The sequence below is a fragment of the Suillus discolor genome, assembly GCF_016758755.1.
Source record: "Suillus discolor strain FC423 chromosome Unknown F5147scaffold_11, whole genome shotgun sequence".
In the NCBI taxonomy this organism is placed as follows: Eukaryota; Fungi; Basidiomycota; class Agaricomycetes; order Boletales; family Suillaceae; genus Suillus; species Suillus discolor.
In genome coordinates this window covers 468922-494752 of record NW_024541258.1, presented here as the reverse complement: position 1 = coordinate 494752, position 25831 = coordinate 468922, and the positions used below count along the sequence as shown (strand labels likewise).

At 48.4% G+C, this 25831-nt stretch overlaps 10 protein-coding genes across 10 annotated transcripts; 9 read left to right on the top strand and 1 right to left on the bottom strand.

Moving 5' to 3' along the window:
• The first annotated feature begins 54 nt into the window (after nt 1–54).
• Nucleotides 55–1288, top strand: F5147DRAFT_680250 (uncharacterized protein). The gene is made up of 3 exons (XM_041436302.1): nt 55–377; nt 426–743; nt 794–1288. The coding sequence occupies exons 1-3, from the start codon at nt 309–311 to the stop codon at nt 1133–1135; spliced, it is 729 nt and encodes a 242-aa protein (XP_041296171.1). The 5' UTR covers nt 55–308; the 3' UTR covers nt 1136–1288.
• Nucleotides 1289–1410: 122 nt separating this feature from the next.
• F5147DRAFT_680246 (uncharacterized protein) lies at nt 1411–2821 on the top strand. The gene is made up of 6 exons (XM_041436301.1): nt 1411–1547; nt 1608–1689; nt 1740–1751; nt 1799–2092; nt 2148–2244; nt 2426–2821. Exons 1-6 carry the CDS (start codon nt 1507–1509, stop codon nt 2668–2670), a joined length of 771 nt encoding a protein of 256 aa, XP_041296170.1. The 5' UTR covers nt 1411–1506; the 3' UTR covers nt 2671–2821.
• Nucleotides 2822–2841: 20 nt separating this feature from the next.
• F5147DRAFT_680239 (Flavocytochrome c) lies at nt 2842–5377 on the top strand. Its single transcript, XM_041436300.1, has 8 exons — nt 2842–3131; nt 3182–3302; nt 3351–3518; nt 3587–4108; nt 4161–4367; nt 4414–4908; nt 4961–5053; nt 5103–5377. Exons 1-8 carry the CDS (start codon nt 3031–3033, stop codon nt 5151–5153), a joined length of 1758 nt encoding a protein of 585 aa, XP_041296169.1. The 5' UTR covers nt 2842–3030; the 3' UTR covers nt 5154–5377.
• Nucleotides 5378–6323: 946 nt separating this feature from the next.
• F5147DRAFT_35990 (uncharacterized protein) lies at nt 6324–7585 on the top strand. Its single transcript, XM_041429383.1, has 5 exons — nt 6324–6543; nt 6603–6734; nt 6791–6958; nt 7008–7126; nt 7180–7585. The coding sequence occupies exons 1-5, from the start codon at nt 6422–6424 to the stop codon at nt 7473–7475; spliced, it is 837 nt and encodes a 278-aa protein (XP_041296168.1). The 5' UTR covers nt 6324–6421; the 3' UTR covers nt 7476–7585.
• A 1709-nt stretch (nt 7586–9294) lies between these two features.
• On the top strand, nt 9295–10792 carry F5147DRAFT_35929 (RTA1 like protein-domain-containing protein). Its single transcript, XM_041429377.1, has 7 exons — nt 9295–9524; nt 9573–9629; nt 9682–9810; nt 9859–10091; nt 10150–10371; nt 10427–10493; nt 10550–10792. The coding sequence occupies exons 1-7, from the start codon at nt 9467–9469 to the stop codon at nt 10717–10719; spliced, it is 936 nt and encodes a 311-aa protein (XP_041296167.1). The 5' UTR covers nt 9295–9466; the 3' UTR covers nt 10720–10792.
• A 3872-nt stretch (nt 10793–14664) lies between these two features.
• Nucleotides 14665–15778, bottom strand: F5147DRAFT_680212 (RTA-like protein; the record flags this gene model as incomplete). Its single annotated transcript, XM_041436299.1, has 6 exons — nt 15722–15778; nt 15537–15665; nt 15253–15488; nt 14974–15195; nt 14852–14918; nt 14665–14795 (listed from the first exon to the last, which is right to left on the bottom strand). The coding sequence occupies exons 2-6, from the start codon at nt 15580–15582 to the stop codon at nt 14665–14667; spliced, it is 702 nt and encodes a 233-aa protein (XP_041296166.1). The 5' UTR covers nt 15583–15665; nt 15722–15778.
• A 2119-nt stretch (nt 15779–17897) lies between these two features.
• Nucleotides 17898–19539, top strand: F5147DRAFT_680209 (RTA1 like protein-domain-containing protein). The gene is made up of 7 exons (XM_041436298.1): nt 17898–18196; nt 18245–18301; nt 18354–18482; nt 18531–18766; nt 18824–19045; nt 19101–19167; nt 19224–19539. The coding sequence occupies exons 1-7, from the start codon at nt 18139–18141 to the stop codon at nt 19352–19354; spliced, it is 900 nt and encodes a 299-aa protein (XP_041296165.1). The 5' UTR covers nt 17898–18138; the 3' UTR covers nt 19355–19539.
• Nucleotides 19540–19611: 72 nt separating this feature from the next.
• Nucleotides 19612–20635, top strand: F5147DRAFT_680205 (acyl-CoA N-acyltransferase). The gene is made up of 2 exons (XM_041436297.1): nt 19612–19829; nt 19898–20635. Exons 1-2 carry the CDS (start codon nt 19728–19730, stop codon nt 20414–20416), a joined length of 621 nt encoding a protein of 206 aa, XP_041296164.1. The 5' UTR covers nt 19612–19727; the 3' UTR covers nt 20417–20635.
• Nucleotides 20636–21234: 599 nt separating this feature from the next.
• F5147DRAFT_680202 (uncharacterized protein) lies at nt 21235–22245 on the top strand. The gene is made up of 4 exons (XM_041436296.1): nt 21235–21401; nt 21465–21504; nt 21558–21587; nt 21724–22245. The coding sequence occupies exons 1-4, from the start codon at nt 21379–21381 to the stop codon at nt 22039–22041; spliced, it is 411 nt and encodes a 136-aa protein (XP_041296163.1). The 5' UTR covers nt 21235–21378; the 3' UTR covers nt 22042–22245.
• Nucleotides 22246–22863: 618 nt separating this feature from the next.
• Nucleotides 22864–25057, top strand: F5147DRAFT_35746 (uncharacterized protein). The gene is made up of 4 exons (XM_041429369.1): nt 22864–23825; nt 23898–24092; nt 24150–24901; nt 24965–25057. The coding sequence occupies exons 1-3, from the start codon at nt 23136–23138 to the stop codon at nt 24843–24845; spliced, it is 1581 nt and encodes a 526-aa protein (XP_041296162.1). The 5' UTR covers nt 22864–23135; the 3' UTR covers nt 24846–24901; nt 24965–25057.
• Nucleotides 25058–25831: the final 774 nt, after the last annotated feature.

Genomic DNA, 25831 nt, shown 5'->3' with positions numbered 1-25831 from the left:
GAAGTGTGCAGCAGCACGAGGGGGAAAGTCTCACGGAATTCCATACGATGACATCTCATAAGCAGTAGCTAGTGGCTTAAGTGCCTGGAAAACATACGATGAAGAAATAAAGACAGTGTAAAGCAGTTCGTGCAATGATTAACGAGGTCTGGTGTTTGACTCGGAAGGATGGGCAGGCACACGTGACTAACGACGTCATACAAGAGTTTGTCGTCATTAGGAGCCGATGTTGGATATAAAGGCATACGCTCATCCAACACCAACCACACACCACACCTGCACACTTCACTTATACCGCTTCCTTCACAATGTACAGAGCATCCAATTTGCGTTCCAGCGTTGTTCACGTTCGTGTCCCGACCGCCGTCCTTCCTGTCGTAAGTAGATCAGTATTCCATGATTCTCAAAGCTAACTGCAAATGCAGACGCGTAGGACGTACGCAACACAGCCTTCGCCGGGACAAGCGTCGCCCAATCCAAAGGTCAGCCCTTCCACTGATGGCGGTGGCGGACACAACAACGGCCTCATTATCGCATCTGCTGTTGCGGCCATCGGGGGAATGTACTACTTCTACAATCGCAGCCGGGGCGTCAGCCTTCAAGAGCAAAAACGCAGAGATGAAGAGGACATCAAGCGTGCAGTGCGTGCAGCACAGGGCGATATAAAGCAAGCTGGGGAGGCAGGGAAGGCAAGGGCTGAAGATGGCCTTAAAGAAGCTCAGGAGAGCTATAGTGCTGCGAAGGTCTGTCTCCTGAGCATCTAAGTGGGTCACGTCTGACCTGCTACGCGTAGGCCTCAGCTAAAGAGAAAGTCACTGGATCCCGCCAAAAAGTAGATGAGTCTCGCTACGACCTGACCGAACAGGCACGACAGGCAGCACATGATGCACAGACAAAACTGAATCAGTACAAGAATGCAGCTGAGCAATCTCTAGCGGACACTAGGAGGACATCCGAACAGAAGTTTGAGGAGACGAAGGACGCTGTCATACAACGCGCGGATGAAGCCAAGGACGCAGGCCAAAGCTGGTTTGGTTGGGGGCAGTCAAAGACAGACGAGGCGAAACGTGAAGGCACTCAGAAAGTTGCAGAGAGTGCAGAAGATGTTAAGAAGAGAGCAGAGAGACAGGGATGAGATTTGCGATGTTGAATGAATATTCGACAACTTACAAGCTGTACACCTGAATTAGTATTGTAAATACATTACCCTATATTGCATATTATTCTCTCCGCGCTTCAACGACCTTCAATTGCAGTGAGAGATGCTGAGATCTTACGATTAGGTCGTATACGGACTCGGAGGATCGTGGAGAACAACATAAGGCTCGGACATTAAGAATTTCAAATTTGACTACGTACCGGTATTTGCCGCATGTAGGTAGTCGCTGCTGTAATGACAATCCTGAGCAAGTCAAACTCGGCTGACTCGGTTGGCGGTCCGCGGAATCGCTGGTAGATCAGAGCATATCCACCACCGTCTTTGAATTGTCTGGAGTCGTGGCTTAGATGGCCGAAATTCAGACCAAGGTTATCCTTGTAGGCTTAGGGTATGTGAACATTTCACATTCTATAGGAACTACCGATTGACTACCTATGACATTGATAAGTGGTGCCACTTGCTCAGGAAAGACTACTCTAGCGAAGCATCTGAAGAACATACTGCCCAATAGTGTCATTGTGCATCAGGATGTCGGTGGATTTCTCAAAGAATATCAACATTAACTTACCTACTATGACAGGATTTTGCTCCAGTAAGGTGCTCAGATCGATCGTGTTTTTTCGCTGAGCAGTCGCGCAGCCTGAGGAACTACTCCCCATAAAGCATGGCTACCAGGATTGGGATGCTCCAGATTGCGCAATTGACTACCCACGACTTTCCAAATTTTTGAAGCACGTGAAAGACACAGGATGCATACCAGATGATCATAGAAGCCATGATCATTTGAACAAGCACACGGATTTACCTATAGAAGCAGAGTGTCAACGCCGTCTGGCTGAGAACTTCAGAGTTATCCAAGATCAAGTCAAGGAGAGCGATCACATCAATATAGTGTGGGGCTTGGTGGACGGGTTTCTGTTGTATTGGAATCAGGTGTGTCAGCATTTATGCCTCAGTAGAATGAGGAATTAACGCGACTCGGTCATAGGAAGTCACAGAACAGCTAGATATGCGCTTCTTACTCCGTCTTCCACTCAAGACATTGGAGGGCCGAAGGAGAGCGCGGCAGGTTTACATCACAGCAAGTATGTCATTTAGTATTTCCGCTCTATCTTCGTTCTTATTCCGCTCGGATGATTATTGACTTTTTCTCCTCCTCATAACCTCTTGAATGTCAATCCTGCCACGTTGATGGTCTAATTTCCCTTAACTCCACGCGCCTCCGTTATTTGCCCGGTTACTCTCATGGAGCGCAATTTAATGAAGAGGGGGACGCATGGGTAGATCCTCCTGACTACTGGGAGACGATCGTGCTCCCTGCATACCTAGACGCACACCGCGAAATATTCGAGGGTGGTGATGTTGAGAATGGGGGCTTGACAAATAAGGTGGAAGGTCTTGTTTTAATCGAGCCTGAGAAAGAGGACAAAGAGATGAGCATGACGGATATTGTTGAAAGGTGCTGCCAAGAGTTATATCAGCTTGTCAAGGCGGAGCAAGTAGGGAGTTAAAGCATAGACTGCGGTCTCATTATCGGGTGTTTTTTTACAGTGTACCACAGATCATGCGATAGAATTTTAGATGATTCCCCTCCACGATTGGTACAACAGATAATTTTGTTTGTGAAAGAGGAACACCGGGATAGGTTTCCGGAAGGATAAATCGTTCATGAGGGTGACCGGGAGCTCGTTTGCCGCCCGTGATTTCCATACCCGAAAGCTGACATAATGAGACAATCACATGCTCATTTTAATTTAAACCTTGCGCATTGTGATTGGCTAGCAATCATAGGTACTTGACCCGGAACAGCTTCCCCCACCTTGCTCCCTCTCCACTACCATCTTCTCCGCACACTCCTAACAATTATCGCAATGTCACAGGTCATCGTCGTTGGAGGTGGCCTTGCTGGTCTCTCTGCAGCTCACACCCTTCTTGAGCGTGGTGCTAACGTATTGCTACTCGACAAGCAAGGGTACGAAGATTCACATAGAGGGTGAAACACTTGCTGACGGAGTTCCGCAGATTCATGGGTGGAAACTCCACAAAGGCCACTTCTGGTATCAACGGTGCTGGTACTCAGACGCAGCAGGAGGCTGGTATCCCAGATAACGCAAAGATTTTCTTTGAGGACACGAAGAAATCTGTGAGTGATCCCATGTTTGTACCCGACTCTCATACCAATGTATTTTAGGCTCGTGAACTTGCTCGCGATGACCTTATCCGTGTGTTGACTGGACGCTCAGGCGATGCTGTCAACTGGCTACAGGACAAATTCGGCCTGGACCTCTCAAAGGTCGCGCGGTTAGGAGGCCATAGCCAGCCTCGTACACACAGAGGGAATGCACAATTCCCTGGTATGGTATGTAGTCGCAATCTCCGTTCTTTAAGTGTAGAACTTGCACTAACTACGCATTTCTGTACTGACAGGTTATTACTTACGCACAAATGGAGCGCCTGGAGGATTTGTCAGTGAGCCAGCCAGACCGCGTGAAAATATACAAGAAGTCCCGTGTCACGAAGCTTCTCAAAGACGAATCTGGCGCAGTTACGGGTGTTGAGTATGTCCGCAATGGCAAGACAGAAACTGCACATGGCCCCGTCGTCCTCGCTACTGGTGGTTATGCCGCCGATTTCACTGGCGGTGACTCTCTGCTGAAGAAGCACCGTCCTGAATACTATGATCTCCCGACGACGAATGGTGACCACTGCACAGGTGATGGTCAGAAGATTGCCATGGCTATTGGTGCGAGTGCGATCGACCTCGAAAAAGTGCAAGTGCACCCGACGGGTCTTGTTGACCCTAACGAGCCCGACGCGAAAGTGAAGTTCTTGGCTGCAGAGGCTCTTCGTGGTGTTGGCGGTTTACTTCTTGACAAGAACGGCGACCGTTTCGTCGATGAGCTTCAACATCGCGATTACGTCACTGGCAAGATTTGGGAGAACGGCAAGGTATTTGAATGTAATTGTTGCTTTTTGTCATTCACCCAAAGATCTTCCTTAGTATCCCATTCGCTTGATCCTTAACGGGCAGGCTTCAAGCGAGATTGAATGGCACTGCAAGCACTATGTCGGTCGTGGTCTCATGAAGCGTTTCGATTCTGGCGAGGCTCTTGCTAAAGAGATGGGCATCAAGCCTGAATATCTTAAGAAGACTTTCGACACGTACAATGCAGGTGTCAAGGCAAAGAAGGATCCATTTGGAAAGAAGGTAACGTCATTTCTTAAGATATATCACTGTTGCTCAACTCCAGAAGTACTTCTCAACAGGAGAGTGGAGCATGAACGACTACTTCAACGTCGCAATTATGACCCCTGTATTGCACTATACCATGGGTGGCTTGGAAATCGACCCCGAATCACGTGTCATCGGAAAGGATGGCAAACCCATCTCTGGTCTCTTCGCTGCTGGTGAGGTTGCTGGTGGTGTACACGGTGCCAACCGTCTTGGTGGTTCGTCACTGCTTGGATGTGTTGTTTTTGGACGTGTATCTGGCGATTCAGCTGCTGCCTATCTCCTCCAGACGACTAGCGCCATCGTAGAGAAGGCAGGCGGACGTCTTGGTGCACTCGTAGGACAGCTCGAGTCGAAGCCTGCTACTTCATCTGCGTCTACACAGCCTGCTGTCACGAGTGTTCCCGCCCAGTCGTCATCGCTATCAAAGGAATTCAGTGCCGCAGATGTAGCTAAGCACAACAAGAAGGACGACATCTGGGTCATTGTTAATGGCCAGGTGCTGGACGTCACATCCGTAAGCGTAGGCCTTCCAGTCCTGCAAACTTGCTGACTTTTTCGCGACACAGTTCTTGCCTGATCACCCGGGAGGCGAGAAAGCTATCATTCTCTACGCTGGTCGTGACGCGACTGAGGAGTTCAACATGCTCCACGACCCGAAGGTATGAAACACTGTCCCAATTCGTTGTCCTTGGCTCATTCGTCGTGTAGGTGATTCCAAGATATGCACCAGACGCTGTCATTGGCACACTGAAGAAGTAGGGATAAATGGCACTACGACTCCGCTCAGAAAAAGTAGAGGAACTATATCTGTCATCTTTCTTCAACATCGCATATCTCTTTCTCCCATGTCTCTGCTTGGTTGCTGTAATCCAGTGTATTCTAATGTTGTGTTCTCTTCATACCATCTTTAACTGACTGATCCATGAGGCCAACACGAGGCCGTGGCTGTTGCAAAGTTTGAATACTAAATGCTGAATTGTTTCTTGATACGCCTGTGCAACGCCTCCGCCATAACAACCTTGGGAATATTCCTGCGGCGGCGGTTTTAAAGTTTGTGCGTACGTTCTTTTTACTATAGTATGTGCACCCCGCTCGCCACGACGCCACTTCATTTCGAATATTGTTCACGTTTTATGGTCGCCCAATTGGTTACTGTGTCTGACCAATGGCCATAGCCATAACTTGCACACCGCTGTGCCGCATCCTAGGTTGGATCGGGAGAAATCGGATGAACACGAGTACTTGCGTGCAGGGGGTTGGCCAGGCCGCCAAGGCCCAATACTACCAACGCGGATTGTATGACTGTGTTAGCGCATAGCATATATGTGCCGTCTGGCGTTCTCTGGCCCATCGGAGGGGCCACCCGAAAAATGTAAGTCTTTATTAATTATCTCCGATCCCAAAGTAGATGCATCATACGACCCAAAGTGACATTGAGCTGTTCCATACAGAAGGGCGGGAATGCTATCCTGCGCACCCACATACGGTCCCTTCCATTTGAAGCCCTCATTCATCTCGTTATATGTGTGAAGGCTGTGGCGTATTCTTCCACTCCGCCGACTGTGCGAAATGGCGCTGTCCTACCACCATCACCACCACCACCACCAGCGTGTGTGTACGTGTGTACCATGATCCTGTAACGAGCTGTTCTGCGCGCCGCACCCGAACTCACGCCATTCATGTGGCTCAAGGCTCCTTTCTGTCAAACGCGATATTCCCGTTACTCGTCGTCTCAAGCCCCAGGATGATACTTGTGTGGATTGAATCCATTGGTTCGGTTACTCTCAACCCATCAATGTGCATGCTAGTGGACGCTCGCGTCCTTCGATGACTCGAATGCTGGCTTGGTAACTACTGTCATTGGCGCATGCCCGAACACTTGGATATCTGAATATGTCGGAAACTCTTTTTATTGCCTTTTCTGAGTTCGCCACCAGCCATCGGTGCAGGCTGTACTCAACCAAGGTCCACGAGCTATGTTCTGGCATGGAAAGGGAGATTTCGGATCTGCGAAGCTATAAAATACCATGCCTGGCCCTATGGATAGTAGAAACCGATCCCAGCCCTCCATCTTCAATCCAACCGCCAGCATGCAATCCTTCAATCCAGTCACTGGTGCCTCAACCTTCGGCTACAACGAAACTACAAGGTGATTAGTGCATTGATCGCATCAATATTTGAGGTCTGACGCTGTTGTCTGCGCGATAGCCCAAATCACGCCCCTGGAACTTCAAGTTCTTGCGCTTCGACCGCGTGTTGGTCTGGACCCATTGTTAATGGTCCATCAGATGAGTGCTTTCCGGGTGGCTTCGCCCTTCCTCCAGAGTTTTTCGTAATGCAGTACGTTGTTATACCTGATGATTATGCCGGTTCCGTTCCTCATTGCGAAACTACAGGAACTCTGGACACCAGCACCATGTGAATGATAATACGGCATTCCAGAGCATTCCTGAGAACTCTATGTTATTGCACTCAGAGACAGCAGATGATAGAACGTCTTACTATCCTCAAGATCTATGGTATCTTCCGCTCGAGGATAACAATCTAACCCAAGCATATGTTTGGTAAGCTTATCGGGCCGAGTCACGAGCATACTATTCATTTAGCTACTAGGAACCAGTACGGACAGCTTCCGTTGTTTAACTCAGGCACAATCCCTCCATCCTTGCAAACGATGATGTCACAGTCGTCGACGGAACCATTACCTATCATGATGCCGTCTCAAGAACAATGTTCGTCTTTCTCTCCAACATTTTATTATAGCCTCTCATCGTCCTTACTCCAGCAGCCCTTTCTGAATGCGCATGGATTGAAGATGGTAAACGGTGTGACCATCCCATTTCCCATGACAAACGCAAACTCAGCACCCATCTTCGCAACTTTCATGGTGTGTATGGACCCGAAAAGAAACCCGTTGTGTGCTTCTGGCAGGGTTGCGATCAGAACATGCAAAGAGGCGCTATCGGGCGGCACATCATTAGCTGCCATCTGAAAACTAGATGGACCTGCAAGAATTGTTCCAAGACGTATTCTCGCCGCGACGCTATGAAGAAGCACGCCAAGGACTGTCAAGTCGCATAGGCTTAACCGCTGACAACCAGCATTACATCTTCTCGCTCGTTATCGTACACTTTCTTTTGATGACCAACACCAATCATTTCCTAACGCAATGTTTCGTTGTGTATATCTTCACCACTGCTGTATTACCACAAACTCAAACTTACGGCATGAAACATTGCTATAGTATACCCATAATGTCGTAGTATATCTTGTTACCAACACTCCTTCAATGATGTATTTATTATACATCTCGACTCGTTTTGTAATGCGACGATAAACTTCGAAGATAAAAACGACGACGTTCCTTCAGGTATACTAGGATCGTGATCAGGCAAATCGCAAACGAGTCAACTTTAGCAGAACTTATACTTGTATGCGACAAAAGCGGATGACTGTAACGTTGAGTCTTAAGATAGTGCGTTCTCATGCTCAAAATTAGGAGGTGCATAGGACAATAAATCAGATTTTTTTCATGTACAAAAAGTTGAGAGGAACCCGACAGGGTCCCATTTTGGGCTAGTAAGTCTGACATAAGCTTCTGCTTGCTTTGGATACTTTCATTCCCACCAACCAGATATCACCGGCCAGGCCTAAAACACTTCCTAGGAAAAGCCGTCGACATATGCATATGATACCGATATCTGTATGCAAGCTCCAAGTCCGTTCATGGGCCAGCGGCTTCTGAGCTCGAGTCATCCTCCGGAATTGAGGCAGTCGACATCTCTCACCGGCGGCTGCAGGTGCTTAGTAAGTCAAGTCTATCATAATGATTGGCGATCACCATGGAATGCATAGTGTAAGAATCAGACCGGCAGGCTGCAACTGGCGTGACAATGACGAGAAAATGTTCTAATTGTCAAGCGGATCGGTAGCGACGAAGGATTAGCGGTAGATTGAGGACGGGGACTGCACTGATCGATAGTGTTGGTGAGGTAAGGTTGTAGTGGTCGCGATAGAGCGGTACACAATTAGTAATCCTGACAGATATGGTGAGGGCCGGTTCTCACTGGGATTCAACTTGAGGACGTTGAGTAACTCTATATTCGGGAATCAGCACTGAATTTCGACAGATAGCCCAGTAGGATGTCGGATACTCCATCGTTTGCCTCTTATCCATTCCAAAACTGTAACTTTTCACTGTCCAGCATGAGGAGGTGACGAGGCGTACCTACTATCGGGCAAACCATGTGCTTAGCGAATCACAATGATCTTCATTTACCACTCGGGTCATTGACATGGTGGCATGCGCGTGATGTTGTCGTGTGACTGTCAAGCTGAGTCTTTTCGTATTCGTAGAAGAGCAGAGGGCGGACAGCCACTTGCAATAGGGCGGGTAATGCAGTAAAGTCCTGTTGTGCCACTGAACTGCGCTTCAATGGCAATTGATATTGATCTGACATTCGAACTGCTTGTGAACTTGACGAGAAGTGCTCAGTATAGCACAGGATTATCAATCGTCGATTCTCTAGTCGTGCACCATCAATCGTGTGTACACATTCCATCTGTGTTCTGGTGAGCAAACTGCGGTACTTGACAAATAACAATTGACTTTCCCGTCGGTACATCACCAGCCAGTTCGCCTTCCGACGGTAGACAAGTTGCGCCAGTCTCCATTAACACTCCTGGGACCCTCTCGACCACGTTCAATGATTAACTGCGCCGATTAGTTGAACAACATCGTGACTATCTTTCACAGGTTGTAGCCATGAGGGCTGTTAACGTTTCCGCTGGAGACGCCAGCCGAGCGCTCTGAAGAGGACGAGAACACGGTGCTTGCTGAACCCGTCTAATCCACGCTCGCTCTAACTACATGCTGCTCTAGGAACCCGAACATCGGAGACCCCTGACTTCTGCTCCCACCGGCCAACCCCTCGCTGTGCTTCATACTACACCGCAGCTACTTTCGCTTCTTTGGGAAGATCCATTAAGACTGGATTATTGCATTTGGGGTATATATAACCCTCGAGAGTTGCTGTATCTCGACATCACCTTCTAACACCTAAGACTCCAGCATGCAATCTGCGAATATTTTGATTATTGTCGCCTTTCTCATCGGCGCTGTGAAGGCAGGTCAGTAATCTGTCAATATCTGTTGAACTTGATATTAAAATACATTAGCCGGCGGCAACAGCACAGTCAGTGTCGAAGCGCCGACAATAGTCTCCACAGTATTTAGTCAGTCCAAAAGGTATTATCTTTCGGAGTGGGTCTAATGCATGTCATCCAGAATATGACCCAAACAAAGCCGCAGCAATTTCGGCAGGCGTGTTGTACTCCATCGCCAGCCTATGCCTGTTCACGCGCTTATTTATGAACAAGGCATGGTGGGGACTTCACCTCCCTATAGCCTCAACCTGTCAGTTCTCATCATCCACCTCGAAATACGTGTTGACTATTAAAACAGTGATGTCCGTTGGCCTTTTTATGCGCATACCCATGGCGACGAACCCAAATTCTCTCCCGACTTTCATGGTCCAACAAATCCTCACCTTGTCACCGCCTGCCGCATACCTCGCCTTCAATTACATCCTTTATAGTCGTTTCATCGTGAACTGTGTGGACAGACGCTACTCTTGGATAAAACCAGAGAAAGTTACCTGGTACATCATTATCAGCGATATGACGACATCCATACAGGTTGTGAAGTTTGACTGTCTTTCTCATCGCATGGAGGATTGATCACGACGTTGTGCAGGGTGCAGTCATCAGTCTACAAGCGTCGACAAATCCGACAAGTACAAAGTTGGGCGTGGACATACTGCTCACCGGATTCATCCTTCAGACAGCCTCATTTGCGTTCTTCATGATCCTGGTTGCGCATGCATGGCATTGTATCAATCGAGACGGTCTTCTGTTCCGCGAGGAGCCGTGGGGGAAAATTCTTTGGATATTGATGTTTTCTTCAACAGCCTACATGGTACGCCTTTCGCCCACATTTCATTGTCAATCTTCACTGATGTTACGCGATACAGATTCGCTATATCTATCGTGTCACTGAGTTTGCTCAAGGCAATGGCGGCTATCTCATCACACATGAAAGTAAGTGTTGAGAGGGACTGAAATTGAGGCGCTTAGTCTAACCCTTGCCCAACAAGTCTATTTTTACCTCCTCGACTCCCTGCCACTGTTGATTGGCATTTGCGCATACATCATCTACTGGCCAACGAAGTATCTCGAAGCGTCGGTCAAGCCTGTCTATGATAATGAAATGACGGGACGAGTTCAGGGTTCTGTCTTCACTGCGATAACTCACTCGGGTGCGTAAAGCATCAGGGAAACGTAATTCACTTCAGAGTGCTACAGAGCGCTCCGTAGCATTCTGTAGCACAATCCAACCCGCTGATGAATCGTACATGATGGATGACTTTCCGTAGGCAAAAATAATGCGGAATAGAATATAATTTCACGTATCAGTGTGCCGCGATGCCGGGTGTCATTCCGTCACTGTTTGTAATGGGTGACTTCCCGCCGGAGCTCGAAAACAATTTTGAGTCTGTAGGATTCCCGACTTCTAAATTATAATAGAGGAGGGTTCTGAACTTATGTGGCAAAGTGTTTTCTTTGTTCGAAATTCTGTGCTTACATTTGTACGAGTGTCCAGCTTCTTCAACTCCCAGCCAGACGCCCTCTAGGCTTTGACCACTTGTGATCGAGGGATCGTCCAAACGGTGTTGCTCGTAAATGAAATTTTAGACCTTTCTGCAGGATACAGCTAACGAGCTGCTTACCAGCAACTTCGGATACCCATAGAGATCTCCTGCACATTCTAATTTCTCAAATAACAACGAAGCACTTCCTCCACAGACAGTCCCGAAGTCATCTGCTGGGTAGGGCATTAATCTTGTGAGTGGGTCTTGTTAGTTACTATTCTGACAAGAAATAAAGTGAAAAAGACAGGTTCCTGGACTCACCATCAATCATTGCTGTCGCCGGAAGACTCAGTCTGATTCCAAGAACCCGCTTTCTCGTATACATAGCCCTCAATCTGCCGTAGTTGAGATACCAACTACCGACCATGTCTTCCTCCGCCAGTAAGACACCAGCAATCACGCCACGCCAGACGTTCCGAGGTCACACCGGCTGGGTGAATGGCGTTGTGCACCTACCTGGCGGACGACAGATAATCACATGTTCGCCGGACAAGTCGCTCCGACTGTGGGACCTGGAGAGCGGAGAACAGATAGGTGAGGACTGGCGAGATGAGAATGCAGAAGGGTGGTGCATGGCATTGTCTCCCGATGGAAAGACAATTGCAAGCGGATATGTTAAAGTGAACTTATGGGACGTCGAGACGAGGAAGTTATCGCCAAATGTTCAGGACACAGAGCTGTGGGTGCATTGTGCTGGAGTGCAGACGGTAAACGAGTGCTGAGCGGATCCTGGGATGGGACGGCAAGAGTCTGGGATGTCGAGAGCAGCCAAACTGTCCTGACAATCAAAACCGGGCGATTGTGTGAACGCAGTAATCTACTCGCCCGATGCAGCAAAAATTGCAACCGGTAGAGACAACGTGTCTGCGCTCAAAATCTGGGATGCCAAGACGGGCAAGCTGCTTAACACGCTCAAAGACATTTATCCTGTTTGGAGCTTGGCCTGGACGTCGGACGGAAAGAAACTTATCTCCGGTTCAAATCCAATTAGAATATACGACATAACCACTTGGCAGGAGATCGCCAATCTCGGCGCTGACACCCTCTTGGTCGACGTCATCTCCTTATCTCAGAACAACCGCCTTCTATGTGCATCAGGCGATAACACGGTGCGCTTATGGAATCTCAATACAAACCTTCCAGTCGGTCCTCCCCTCCAGCATGAAGATTACGTGCAATGCGCAGCCCTTTCCGCTGATGGAAAGCTGCTAGTCACTGGCTGCCCAAAACAAAAATGCGTACACCTGGGACATTCACGCCATCCTCAAAGAAGCTGGCCTTGAAGACCTCCTTCGGCCTTCATCTGATGTAAAGCTCATAGTTCTTCAGTCAAAATTATGCTAATATCCCCCTCGCAGATAATGGCAGTGCGTGATTTGTTTCTCAACCTTCTCAGTGGTTGTAACCTGAATATTCTATTTAGGCGGATGCTACGCAGGTCGTAGACGATGAACTTTTGCTAGGTTTTTTCAACGATACCACAGATGGTGCTGATGTGCGTCATCAGCGTTTTTAGTCGGTTTCTGTTCTGACCTCTTGATCTCAGTCCTCCGGAACGTACGGTAACTATCACCGTTCCTCTTCCCGCCGTCCTCGCCCTCTCGCACCCTCTTTTTGGAGTGTCAATACGCTCTTCGGTCGCCTATCGTCACCTTTCCAGCCCTCTCATTCCAAGACCAATGGATCAACCGATCCCCAGCAATACCCAAGGCGAGCCTTATTGTCTCGCGGGCCTCGTATCGTCGAAGTGGCTGCGATAAAGGACAGAGAGGTATATATACATTTGCGTGCATTTCCCATTGCCGTTGTCTAATGATTTCTGTTCAGGTTATATTCACTGCTCTCCCGCCGCCAGAAAAAGAACAGCAGCAAACCCAATCGCACGCTCAGGAATCATCCACGACACAGCCTGCTTCAGGTACTAATCCTACTACACCACGTCCCAGATACCCACTACCTGTCCGATTATTGGGTCATCTGGTGCTTTTTCTCTGCTGCGCATCACCTCAGCACGCCAATGGAAATGCACAACCAATACAGCAGGAAGGCCAACCACAACGCCAAGTCCATGCCCAGGCGTCATTATCGCAGAGTCATCCTGCCGCCCCCTCGACATCCACGACACCACCTTCTCCTGCTACTAGTACTGTTGCATCAGGTGCAGCGACCGTGCAGTCACGACCTCTTCCACTGCGAGCTCGCTTCGTGCTGTTTCTTTGTTGTACATATCCCCCATATGCCGATGGTCATTAATACAGGTACAGGTACACAACTATCTCACATTTGCTTCTAGTTCTTTTGTACTCTTATCTTTTCATCTCGCAACTACATAGATCGATCTTGTTTCTTCGTGTGTATCGAACTCGACAATACCAACTGTTGCGAGGAACATTCTGAGATTAATTGAGAGGATCATCTAGCACGGATGATGGTTTTTTTTCCTACATAACCCATTCTCCGTCCGGATCTCCATTCCGCAACCCAATCTCGTCACCTACTAGGAGAATCATGAACGCAATGAATATCTGGCAAGATAATCTCATCAGATACAGTATGCTATCATCCGTACTGTTTTGAGAGCAGTGTCATATATCATACAAGCGGTCCGTTCACCTTTGGACGCCTTCTACTCTCAAGCTGGACCGTAAATCGCAGTTTCCACTCTAACCTGCTTAGGCGACCACTTTTAACGGATAAGTCAAAGACTCACGCTCGCACATTTCGCACTAAGCCGTTTGAAAGAAAGTCGACAGTGTCGTTGACTCATCCCGGAGACATGACGGATGTCGATGAGGTCTGTAGGCTTAGAGGGGCTGAAGTGGAGCGCGCACATGGCGTCGACACCATATTGGAAATCGCTCCGTCCTAGATAGATAACAGTATGTTCTTAGTAAAGGCACCTTCGCTACTCCTTACACTTTGGACGTGATTTACGGTCCAGCTTGAGCGTGCTGGATTGAAAGAGAATGTGATGCGAGGCAGGCAATGTCACTCTCCTGTGAGGAATCTGAACCTCGACGAATCTGCGATGAAGAGTGCTGATGTAGACCGGACTTTCGAGAGCGTGATGTCGCTGAGACACTCGAAGCGCTGTTTGCAACAGAGAACGAAGAGGAAAAGACAACGGAGAACGTATTGTACAGGCCCATCTCTCACGATAGAAAACGTCCGAAGGTGAACGGACCGCTTGTATATATATAACCTTCAGGCCTCAGGTCTAGTCTACTTAACAATGTTACCCGCTCCACCATGAGCGGACTTGGAGCTTGCATGGAAATATCGGTATCGTGTGTTGACGGCTTTTCCTAGGAAGTGTTATATTGTATTGAGGCCAGCTGGCCGGTGATATCTGGTTGGTGGAAATAAAATGACATTCATCCAAAGCAAGCAGAAATTCATGTCCGCTCATATAGTCTTAGTTACTTGGGACTCAAGGTAGATTTTGGTGCCCGGCTACTTTTTCCTACTTTCAACTTTGACATTCAGAAAAAAGTTTGGTCATATTACTACTAGCATACAGGCTGCACTAAATTTACTAGGTGGATCGTGACGACAGAACTCTAAACCCGTCCCGTCATTTCGTTATCATAGACAGGCTTGACCGACGCTTCGAGATACTTTGTTGGCCAGTAAATGATGTATGCGCAAATGCCAATAAACAGTGGTAGGGAGTCAAGGAGGTAGAAATAGACTTGTTGGGCAAGGGTTAGACCAAGCGCCTCAATTTCAGTCCCTCTCAACACTTACTTTCATGTGTGATGAGATAGCCGCCATTGCCTTGAGCAAACTCAGTGACACGATAGATATAGCGAATCTGTATTGTGTAACATCAGTGAAGATTGACAATGAAATGTGGGCGAAAGGCGTACCATGTAGGCTGTTGAAGAAAACATCAATGTCCAAAGAATTTTCCTCCATGGCTCCTTGCGCAACAGAAGACCGTCTCGATTGACACCATGCCATACATGCACAACCAGGATCACGAAAAACGCAAATGAGACTGTCTGAAGGATTAGTCCGGTGAGCACTATGTCCGCGCCCAACTTTTCACTTGTCGGATTTGTCGACGCTTCTAGACCGCCACCTGCACCCTGCACAACGTCGTGATTAATCCTCCATGCGATGAGAAAGACAGTCAAACTTCCAACCTGTATGGAGGCTGTCGCGATATCGCTGATAACGATGTACCGGATAACTTTCTCTGGTTTTATCCAAGAGTAGCGTCTGTCCACACAGTTCACGATGAAACGTCTATAAAGGATGTAATTGAAGGCGAGGTATGCGGCAGGCGGTAACAAGGTGAAGAGTTCTTGGACCATGAAAATCGGGAGAGAATTTGGGTTCGTCGCCATGGGTATGCGCATAAAAAGGCCAATGGACATCACTGTTTTAACAGTCAATACGTATTTCGAGGTGGGTGATGAGAACTGACAGGTTGAGGCTACAGGGAGGTAAAGTCCCCACCATGCCTTGTTCATAAATAAGCGCGTGAACAGGCATAGGCTGGCGATGGAGTACAACACGCCTGCTGCAATTGCTGCGGCTTTGTTTGGGTCATATTCTGGATGACATGCATGAATGAGACCCAATCCGAAAGATGATACCTTTTGGACTGACTAAATACTGTGGAGACTATTGTCGGCGCTTCGACACTGACTGTGCTGTTGCCGCTGGCTAATGTGTTTAAATATCAAGTTCAACAGATATTGACAAATTACTGACCTGCCTTCACAGCGCCGATGAGGAAGACGACAATGATCAAAATATTCGCAGATTGCATGATGGAGGCTTGGGTATTAGAAGGTGATATCGAGATACAGCAACTCTCAAGGGACATATATACACCAAATGCAATGATCCAGCATCAATGGACCTTCTCAAAGAAGCGAGGGTAGGTGCGGTGTAGTACGGAGCACAGCAAGGGGGTCATCAGTAAACTTAGTGCTGCTGCGGTCCGGTTCGGTCGGGTTCAGAGGCAGTTTGACGAGAACCGGGACAGTTCTTCTGGGGATTATGCTGATTATGGTGCTTTTACATAGTCATATATTGCTTTATATCACTTTATATTCCAATGCGACGAAAACCTTTCCTATATATTACGAAAATTAATGATCCGAGGCGCAGGAATGCAGGTGGCGCTCAGGTGGAGCACGCACATGGGGTGGACGCAAATTGGTTCCTTGTGTAGATGCAGCTGCGCTTTCGCGACGTCGTCAACAGTGGCCACACCGGCACAGTTTTCTCTTGAATGCTATGGGCGTTTTACGTATTTAGTAGCTCAGGCCGCTACAGCGGAACACAACTTACAGGGGGGGCTAAAAAACTCCTTCACTTTCTCAAGGAGGATAATTGCGTGCACGATGTCTTGACTGGTTGGTGGATGTGAAGGAGGCAATGGTCGCTTGATTTGAGATAACGACTCTGAGAAGAGTGGGCGCTCTGGCAGGACAGGACGGGAGTGGCAGGGTCCTGGCTCGTAATCGGTAGTCCTCGCGTGTGTCGTAGTCTGTCCTCGATAGACAGAGCCGTAGCCTCCCGCCATAGAGGTCTGGCCTTGGTTCCCTAGCAGTCCGTGCCCGTTCCAATGGGGAGTGCGAAGGTGTGGACCGCTTGTAAGAGATAGGCACTGTGGAGTCAGAGGTTTCGTAAACGAGAGCAAATGTAGTCCGTCTGAGATGATACACGAAATAATGAGATGCATCTGGTTAAAGAATGCGAGACCGGAACTTCGAGACTTGGTTATATTGCCTGCAGTAGGAACTGTGCATAGGCTACTTATATTGTAGCTCGGTAAGGGTCATCAGGTACAGGTAGGCCGGATGATTATGTGAGGACGGTCGTCGAAGGAAGTGGCGTCACGCCTGACAGGGTAGAGTAGACATGACGAGGGAATGACATGAAAAGAATCATGTAGACTGAGTGACGAAAAATATGGTGTTATTGGCAGATATTAGACCGGCGGGCTGCACCTGGCGTGGCAATGACGAGAAGGTATTCTAATTGTCAAGTGGATCGGTAGCGAACGAAGAATTAGCGGTAGATTGAGGACGGGGACTGCACTGATCGATAGCGCTGGTGAAGTGAGGTTAACGTTGTGGTGGTCGCAATAGAGACGGTTACGTCGGCGGTACACGATTAGTAATCTTGACACTAGTTCAAAATTCAACTTGAAGACGTTGAGTATCTGGCTTTCTAGGCTAACTCGATATTCGGGAATCGGCACTGAATTTGACAGATAGCTTAGTAGGGTGTCGGATACTCCATCATTTGCCTCTTATCCATTCCAAATTCTGGAACTTTTCACTGTCCAGCATAAGGAGGCGGCGAGGCGTACCCATTGGGCAAACCATGTGCTCAGCGAATCACAATGATTTATCACTCGGGTCATTGACATGGCGGCATGCGTGTGATGTTGTCGTGTGACTCCGACGGTACTAGGAACGTCAAGCTAAGTCTTTTGGTATTTGTAGAAGGGCGGACAGCCACTTACGATAGGGCGGGCAATGCAGTATTACAGTCTTGTTGTGCCACTGAACTGCGCTTCAATTTGCAATTAATATTAATCTGTCATTCGAACTACTTGTGAACTTGACGAGGGCCGTGCTCGGTATGGCGCATGATCATCAATTGTTGATTCTCTAGTCGTGCATCAATCGCGTGTACGCATTCCATCTATGTTCTGATGAGCACATCGAACTGCGGTACTTGCCAAGTAACAATTTGCTTTCCCGTCGGATGTCATCTTGGTGGTACATCACCAGCCGGCAGTGCTCAGTCCCCTTCCGACGGTAGACAAATTGCGCCGGTCTCCATTAACATTCCTGGGACCACGTTCAATGATTACTGTGCCGATTAGCTAAACAACACCGTGATTTTCTTTTACAGGTTGCAGCCGTGAGGGCTGTTAATGTTCCCGCAGCTACCTTCGCTTCTTTGGGAAGGTCTATTGATGCTGGATCATCGCATTTGGGGTATATATAACCCTTGAGAGTTGCTGTATCTTGATATCACATTCTAGCACCCAACCCTCCAGCATGCGGTCTGCGAATATTTTGATTATTGTCGCTTTCCTCATCGGCGCGGTGAGCGCAGGTCAGTAATCTGTCAATATCTGTTGAACTTGATATTGAAATACATTAGCCAGCGGCAACAGCACAGTCAGTGTCGAAAAGCCGACAATAGTCTCCACAGTATTTAGTCAGTCCAAAAAGTATCATCTTTCGGATTGGGTCTAATCCATGTCATCCAGAATACGACCCAAGCAAAGCCGCAGCAATCGCGGCAGGCGTATTGTACTCCGTCGCCAGTCTATGCCTGTTTACGCGCTTATTTATGAACAAGGCATGGTGGGGACTTTGTCTCCCTGTAGCCTCAACCTGTCAGTTTTCACCACCTACCTCGAAATACGTGTTGACTGTTAAAACAGTGATGTCCGTTGGCTTTTTTATGCGCATACCCATGGCGACGAACCCAAATTCTCTCCCGATTTTCATGGCCCAACAACTCCTCACCTTGTTACCGCCTGCCGCATACCTCGCCTTCAATTACATCCTTTATGGGCGTTTCATCGTGAACTGTGTGGACAGACGCTACTCTTGGATAAAACCGGAGAAAGTTGCCCGGTACTTCGTTATCAGCGATATCACGACATTCCTCATACAGGTTTGAAGTTTGATTGTTTACCTTGTAGCATGGAGGACTAATCACAATGTTGTGCAGGGCGGAGGTGGCGGTCTAGAAGCGTCGACAAATACCACAAGTGCAAAGTTGGGCGCGGACATACTGCTCGCCGGACTAATCCTTCAGACAGTCTCATTTGCGTTCTTCATGATCCTGGTTGTGCATGCATGGCATTGTATCGTTCGAGACGGCCTTATGTTCCGCAAGGAGCCGTGGGGGCAAATTCTTTGGATATTGATGTTTTCTTCAACAGCCTACATGGTGCGCCTTTCGCCCACATTTCATTGTCAATCTTCACTGATGTTACGCGGTACAGATTCGCTGTATCTATCGTGTCACCGAGCTTGGTCAAGGTAACGGCGGCTATCTCCTCACACATGAAAGTAAGTGTTAAGAGGTACTGAAATTGAGGCGCTTAGTCTAACCCTTGCCCAACAAGTCTATTTTTACCTCCTCGACTCACTGCCACTGTTGATTGGCATTTGCACATACATCATCTACTGGCCAACGAAGTATCTCGAAGCGTCGGTCAAGCCTGTCTATGATACTGAAATGACGGGACGGGTTTAGAGTTCTGTTGTCTATAATTTACTTGGGTGCATGGACACATAATACCCTCATAAGGGCACTGGACTATATATGTTACAATAATCCGCTGCGATGCAACAATGTTCTGTAGATCGGTTCCTTGACCGCACAATATCCTACTTATATGTTCGTGTTCGGAGGCTCGGAGCGAATAGGAAAGCAATTGCATGACATCATTGCGCTATGCCTTTAATGTACTCCATGCCGACAATGCCCGTAACCAGTGCAGGCGTACTACTAAAATTTCAAAGCTGAGCGCTGAAACTCGAATGCTACTCCTGCAAGCGTCTTCTCCATACCCATCCTTACGATTTCGTCTACTACAACAATCTGCCAACAAACCAAATATACATCTATGACTCAACGTGATAGTGGACACATGACATCACTGCTACCGGACGGAATCGGCATACGGATGATGAGATCTTCAGACATGCCACAAGTCCGTGCACTCCATGTGAGGAAACACTTTCACATTTGCACACCAGAGCCCCTGACTGGCAGGTCGCTTGACCGATCCCAAAGACCAAACTCCTCCCAGTCGCATACCCCACCGCATTCTTTGTGCAGCTGCTCATACAGCCGCAGCGTATGTGTCTCATAGCCACATACGACGGCAAAGTCATCGCATTTGCCTCTGCTACCATGGAAACACGGCATTCAACGCCAGGGCCGCTTGGTTCGAGCGGGGATCAGACTGGAGGAGGCGCTCTGCGGGTTACCTTGTTGACGCTTGGGGTATCGCCCGAGTTCCGACGACAAGGGATTGCACGCAGACTCGTACATGAAATCGTGCAGCGCCTGCGATTGTCTTGCGGGGCCCCTTCTCATGAATCACCTCCCGCCCCATCGCTCTCAGAGAGCGATTCGACTGATGCGGTGATTATATCCGCAGAGGTTGCACGCAACAATTCGTCTGGACAGTCTTTTTACTCCCACCTCGGGATGCAAAGACAACTAGAAGTGGATCAGCAGAGCGGGTTTGGTTCGAAGGCACACACGTGCATGGTACTGGGGGTGATGAGAACGGTTCCTGTTTCCTGAAGAATACATCATTAGATTTTTCAGGAGGTGATAGATGGTGTGCGCGGCAGAGACAACATTCACGAGCGTTATCAAGGACGCGCTAGCATAAATTAGAAACTCGTAGTGAAATTATGTTCTCCATAATGATATCTGAAATTTGCGATGACATTCGTGTCTGCTTCTTGCTTCAACTAGAAGGTCGACAGGGCACTATAAACGACGACAGCCTGTGATCTGGGGGTACAATATCACCTGCAAATGGCAGTCGATGAACCGAACCTGACTCGGAGGCCTGCCAGATGATGGGTGAAAATCTGGCCCGGGGGTACATTCACCTGATCAAAGTCTTGAAGTGACGATAACCTACGATTTTATCCTGTTCAATCAGACACAAGCAGTTGGTAATAAAGATTGTCCGAGAGGGAGTTTTATGGCAGGTTTATTGATCCAGAACATATGGGACAGGGGAAAGTAGGGCATTAGCTAGAGTCGGGAGAATGTCGAGATCCCACAATTCTCCCACTAGCTGGCATCATGAGAAAAAAAAACAAGCATCCTACTATGTTTGTATATCAAGTCCTGATCTGCTACGTTTCACTGCAACTCCTGCGATAAATAAATCACTTTCATCAGTAAAGATCCGCGTTGAGACTTGTGTTTCGCAGCGCCACGAATACAATCTCGCGATTGATGATCAGCTGCGTGATCTGCATCTGTTTTAGTCTGGTGCCCGGCTGGGCCCTGGCCGCATGCAAGTTTTGTCAAATGACCACGGGAGTTCTGGGAGGTGCAAGGGCAACTCCGAACGCGAAGTATGTGCAAACTCAAAAACCACGTTGGCATGTCCCAAAGCAGCTAGGGGAGTCTGAAAATGAGAGCGCCCCACTATAAAATCCATCATCCATCCTGTCTTTGTTATCAACCCGTTCTTTTGAACTCTGATAGTTCAGGAAGGGCATTACTCGTCATCACATAATATCATGGCGGCAAAAGTTTACGTTGGGTACGTCGATGTTGCTTTGATCGTGTGGAGGAGCAATTTTACTGATGTCGGCACATCGATCAGGAATCTGAGTTGGAACACGACAGATGACTCCTTGAGAGCGGTTAGTTCTTCTGCGCGATTAGTTCGTCTTCGATGCTGATATCCACTTTACAGGCTTTTGGAGACTTTGGGAATGTTACTGATGTGCGCGATCTATTGAGGCGATCTCCCATCGTGGTCAAAGATAGGCACCGATGATGGCAGATCGCCCATGGTTTTTTTTTCTGCGACTAAAATTGTTATATGCGCTCCTGCTCGTTGCACGTTTGCGTTTTTTTAGGCCATCGTGATGAAGGACCGTGAAACTGGCCGCTCTCGTGGTTTTGGTTTCGTCACCTTCAACGGCAATGAAGAAGCTGAGGCAGCCATCCAAGGAATGAACGAACAAGAGCTTGACGGTCGCCGGCTTAGGGTTAACCTGGCCAATGCTAGACCCAGTGGTGGGGGAGGCGGAGGCGGAGGTTACGGTGGAGGTGGAGGCGGCTACGGCGGCGGCGGCCACAGCGGTGGTGGTGGCCACGGCGGATACGGTGGCGGCGGATACAGTGGTGGTGGCGGATACGGCGGCGGCGGCGGCAACTACGGCGGGGGCTACTGAGCTCTCGGATGGTTTTGTGTTTCAAGATTGGTCGGTGTCGCAATTCTGTATGATGTTCAAAGGTCGTGTTCATCCTCGCCAAGCTACGATATTTCCGCATGCATTACAGTATCTGTTTGATCATAACGCAACTTAAATACTCGGTCGAAATTTGTATCAAAACATGTGTTCTCGAGATTCCTTTACAAATTTAGTTTGAACGTGTACGTCGGATCCTTAAGTTGCCAAGCATTTGCAAAGTTCGAGAAGACGGCCTCGAGGCTATTTTACCCGAGGAGCGGCTTAACTCCGTAATTCTCAGCGCAAATGACCAAAGCGTTGCCTATGACGGTCTGGCTCTGAAAAGTTGATACACTGATCGAAACGTGTAACGGAGAACATTGGTGAGGCAGCTACGCAGCACTGACAAGACTCTCTACTGTACAGTTGTGTACTATCACTATGGCCCAGAAACAAGAACGATATCAAGTCAAACTTGAAGGCGGGTCGTCGAGGACTAATTCGTTTCCAGGATTAGTCCCTGGATGAAGGTCGCCGCCCGGTGCCACGCCGAAGCTAGGTAAAGCTAGTGGCCTTTTTTCGCCGGTCTTCTGGTCTTCGTTCACAGCTCAGTGTTGAAGCAAGTCACATCTGAAACCGGGGATCGGTCGACGCAAGCAATTTGCCTTGTGCAACCCCCTTGTGAACTGTGGCAGCTGTCAAGCCAGCGACGAGCTCACTTTGTTTTCATGAACATCCAAGCGATGGCCGACATGGTAAGTGGTCCACGACTGCTCTTGTATAATGCGTACCTTCTGTCAAATCACTGTGGTTTGGTCATGGCAAGACCATTGAAAGAGCAGATAGTGGACTTTGTGGTACAGAAGCTGTGCTGAAATGGTCCACAGAGCAAACAATTCCAAAACAGTGTGGACCTACAAGGACCTACTAAAATTGGACCTGTCTTTACACATTTTCCCGCACTTCATCTACGACGCGACCTTCCAGTTTTTCCTCTTAACTACAACTTTCATCCTTCCATTCAGAGGAACATTCATACTCCAAATCATCTCAAGCTCTACACTTTATACTACGCTCTTCACCCGTTGCACCCCATGCCAGGTCCAATTAGATCTAAAGGAAAAGGTCGCGTAACGAATGATGAAGAAATCAAGCCCCCCCGTCCCCCCAATGCCTGGATTCTCTATCGCTCCGATAAGATAAAGGAGCTACCACCAGCAGAACCTGGTCAGCGGAGCAGAGCCCAGGCCGACGTTTCAAAACTCGTTTCTGACATGTGGCGGAAGGAGTCAGATGCAGTCAAATTAGAGTATGAGCGGCTCGCAGACGCGAAGAAGGCGGAGCACCAGCGTAAATACCCTGATTATAGGTTCCAACCGATGAAGAAGGAGGAGAAGGAACGCATCAGGGAAGAAAAAAAGCAGCTCAAGGAACGCGCTCGCGAGAAGAAGAAAACCCGCGGTCGCGCAAATGCGGTCGCCGGGCCCTCACAGGAGCAACACGATGCAGTTGTACCACAGCCAATGCAGGAGCCCGACCCACAACAAGTCATGCCAGCGATGGCATACGCACCTCCTTACCCTCTCCCCGGTGTCATGCCTGTCCAGAACGTCCCCTCTCACATGCCTTATCACAATTACACCTTCCTCGACCCGGAAATGCAGTTTGGACTGACGGGTCCATCACCACCGTTGTCAGCTATGTCATCGCCGAACCCGTCGTCTACCTCTGATTTTTCATCCCTCTCGGATGAACTTCTATTGCGGTTAGATGAGCTACCTCCAGTACGTGTATCTCCCGTCCCATATGCGCAACCCACACAGCAGCCTTATGGTGGTCTTCCTCTGTTCTCCCAGGCATTCCCCCCTCCCCATAACTCGTACAATATGGAGTCTGCGCCTATGCAGCAACCGCAGGGTAGCTATGGTCAATGGCAAGCTCCACAAGATCACATCGTATCGCAGCCGTCTGGTTCTGTAGCTGCCCAACAACCTGCTTCCGGATGGGATGACTTTGACGCATCAAAGGTAACTTGTGACTATCAGCCGCAGGTATGTCGCTTCTCAACGCTATTGTCACCGTCACTAATTTTTTCATGTGCTACTCAGGATTTCTTGAACTTCAACCTTGCGGCTGCTAACAATTTGGGGACAATGCACGAGCTCGAAAGCTCACTTCAGGACATGATGTCATCTCCTGACCAGAACGGTGTCTTCGACGTTACAAAGATCAACCCTGGAGATGTCCCTGTTCAGCCTGAGGGCGACTTCGAAGTTGACATGGCCCCAAACCCTGACGCGCAGTCACAGGAATATGAAAACTATTACAATAGTTTCGATATTGAGGCGGTACTTGCTGCATCACACGAACACGATCCCACCACCGTGAATCCTTCCGGCACCGTGAACCCCACAGACACTTTTATTGACCCAAAGCTTTCTGTGGACGACTTCACATCGTTCTTCAAGCTTAACCCTGACGTTCAGGCTTATATGGCAGCGCAGCAACGGCAACGTCAGCCGAGTGCATTCACGCGCGACATGATGCAGTTCATCAACTTCGACGCGGGTGAGGGTGGACCGCAAAACACTGCGGTGCCGCAGGTGGGCGCCCCTCCCCCTCCGCCACCACAAGGACAAGTGCCAATCTTCACACAGATGACGAACACCGCTGCTGTACCGCAGTCTGGCTATGTTCCCCCTGCTGGTGCAGCATATTCGTCAACACGGCGGGTTGCTGCGAGTTGGAAGCCGTCTTATGTCATTCCTGATGATTCTGTCATCGACCCTGCTCTATTTTATTGACCCTGCTCAGCATCGGCTTGCTAGCGGCCTTGCGTGATGAGTTCAAGAAGAAAACCGTTAGTACTTTCCCCTCTTCCCATTTCCAATAATGTTATTGATCTCGCTTTCTTGTACTATAGATTGCTCGACTGGATCGCTTTGTTCATTGTTTTTTCCCCAGAGATATCCGCATCACCGCGGTATCATCCGCTCCCATGTGATATCCAAAGCGCTTGTTAATTATATCATGCGCGCCTTGCCGCACGTATACCCACGCATCATCTACAATCAATCATCATTTCCGCATTGCTGACATTTTGCTTGCATTCCATATTTCTATTGCTATCTTCACTCCGTCATATCATCCAAATAACATATACCATGTTCTCATGTTGTTCCCTGATGGTTTCCTATAATCTCATAGTCCCGCCTACTTCATCGAACTACGAAACACATCAAAATGGCAGTATTCTTTCGCCGGATGTGTACTTTTTTCTTGTTCAGTGTACAATATATACCGTCACGAACTTTCACGATCTAGCTAGGTTGCATATGCACATAATAGTCATGGTACAATAAAACTTGGGCGTTCTTTCGCTGGCTGATATTCTGGGCGTGTAAACTCCGCGACAAAACCCTCGTTGCGATGTCTCTTTCAGGAAAACAATAGGGTTCGAAGGTACGAAATCGACGGGATCATACAGGATTGCCTATCGTGCCGTTGTTCCGCTATATTTAATTTAGGATATCCTGCAGGGACATCGGGGAATTGCGTGGCTTGAAGTTTTTGCATTCAAACGATTTCAGGGCTTCGAAAGGACAATGAGATTTTGTTATCTCGGGGACTTATTGAGGATCAAAGCGGGCGAAGAACTGCAGATGTTATAACCTCAAAAGGCTTGGACCTCGCAGCCCTTCCAAGATTGCGATCGCGTGGTATTATCACGTAGGCTCGGAACCAGCCTAGTACTAGTATAAACCACGTATGTCAGATTAGTCACGAGTCG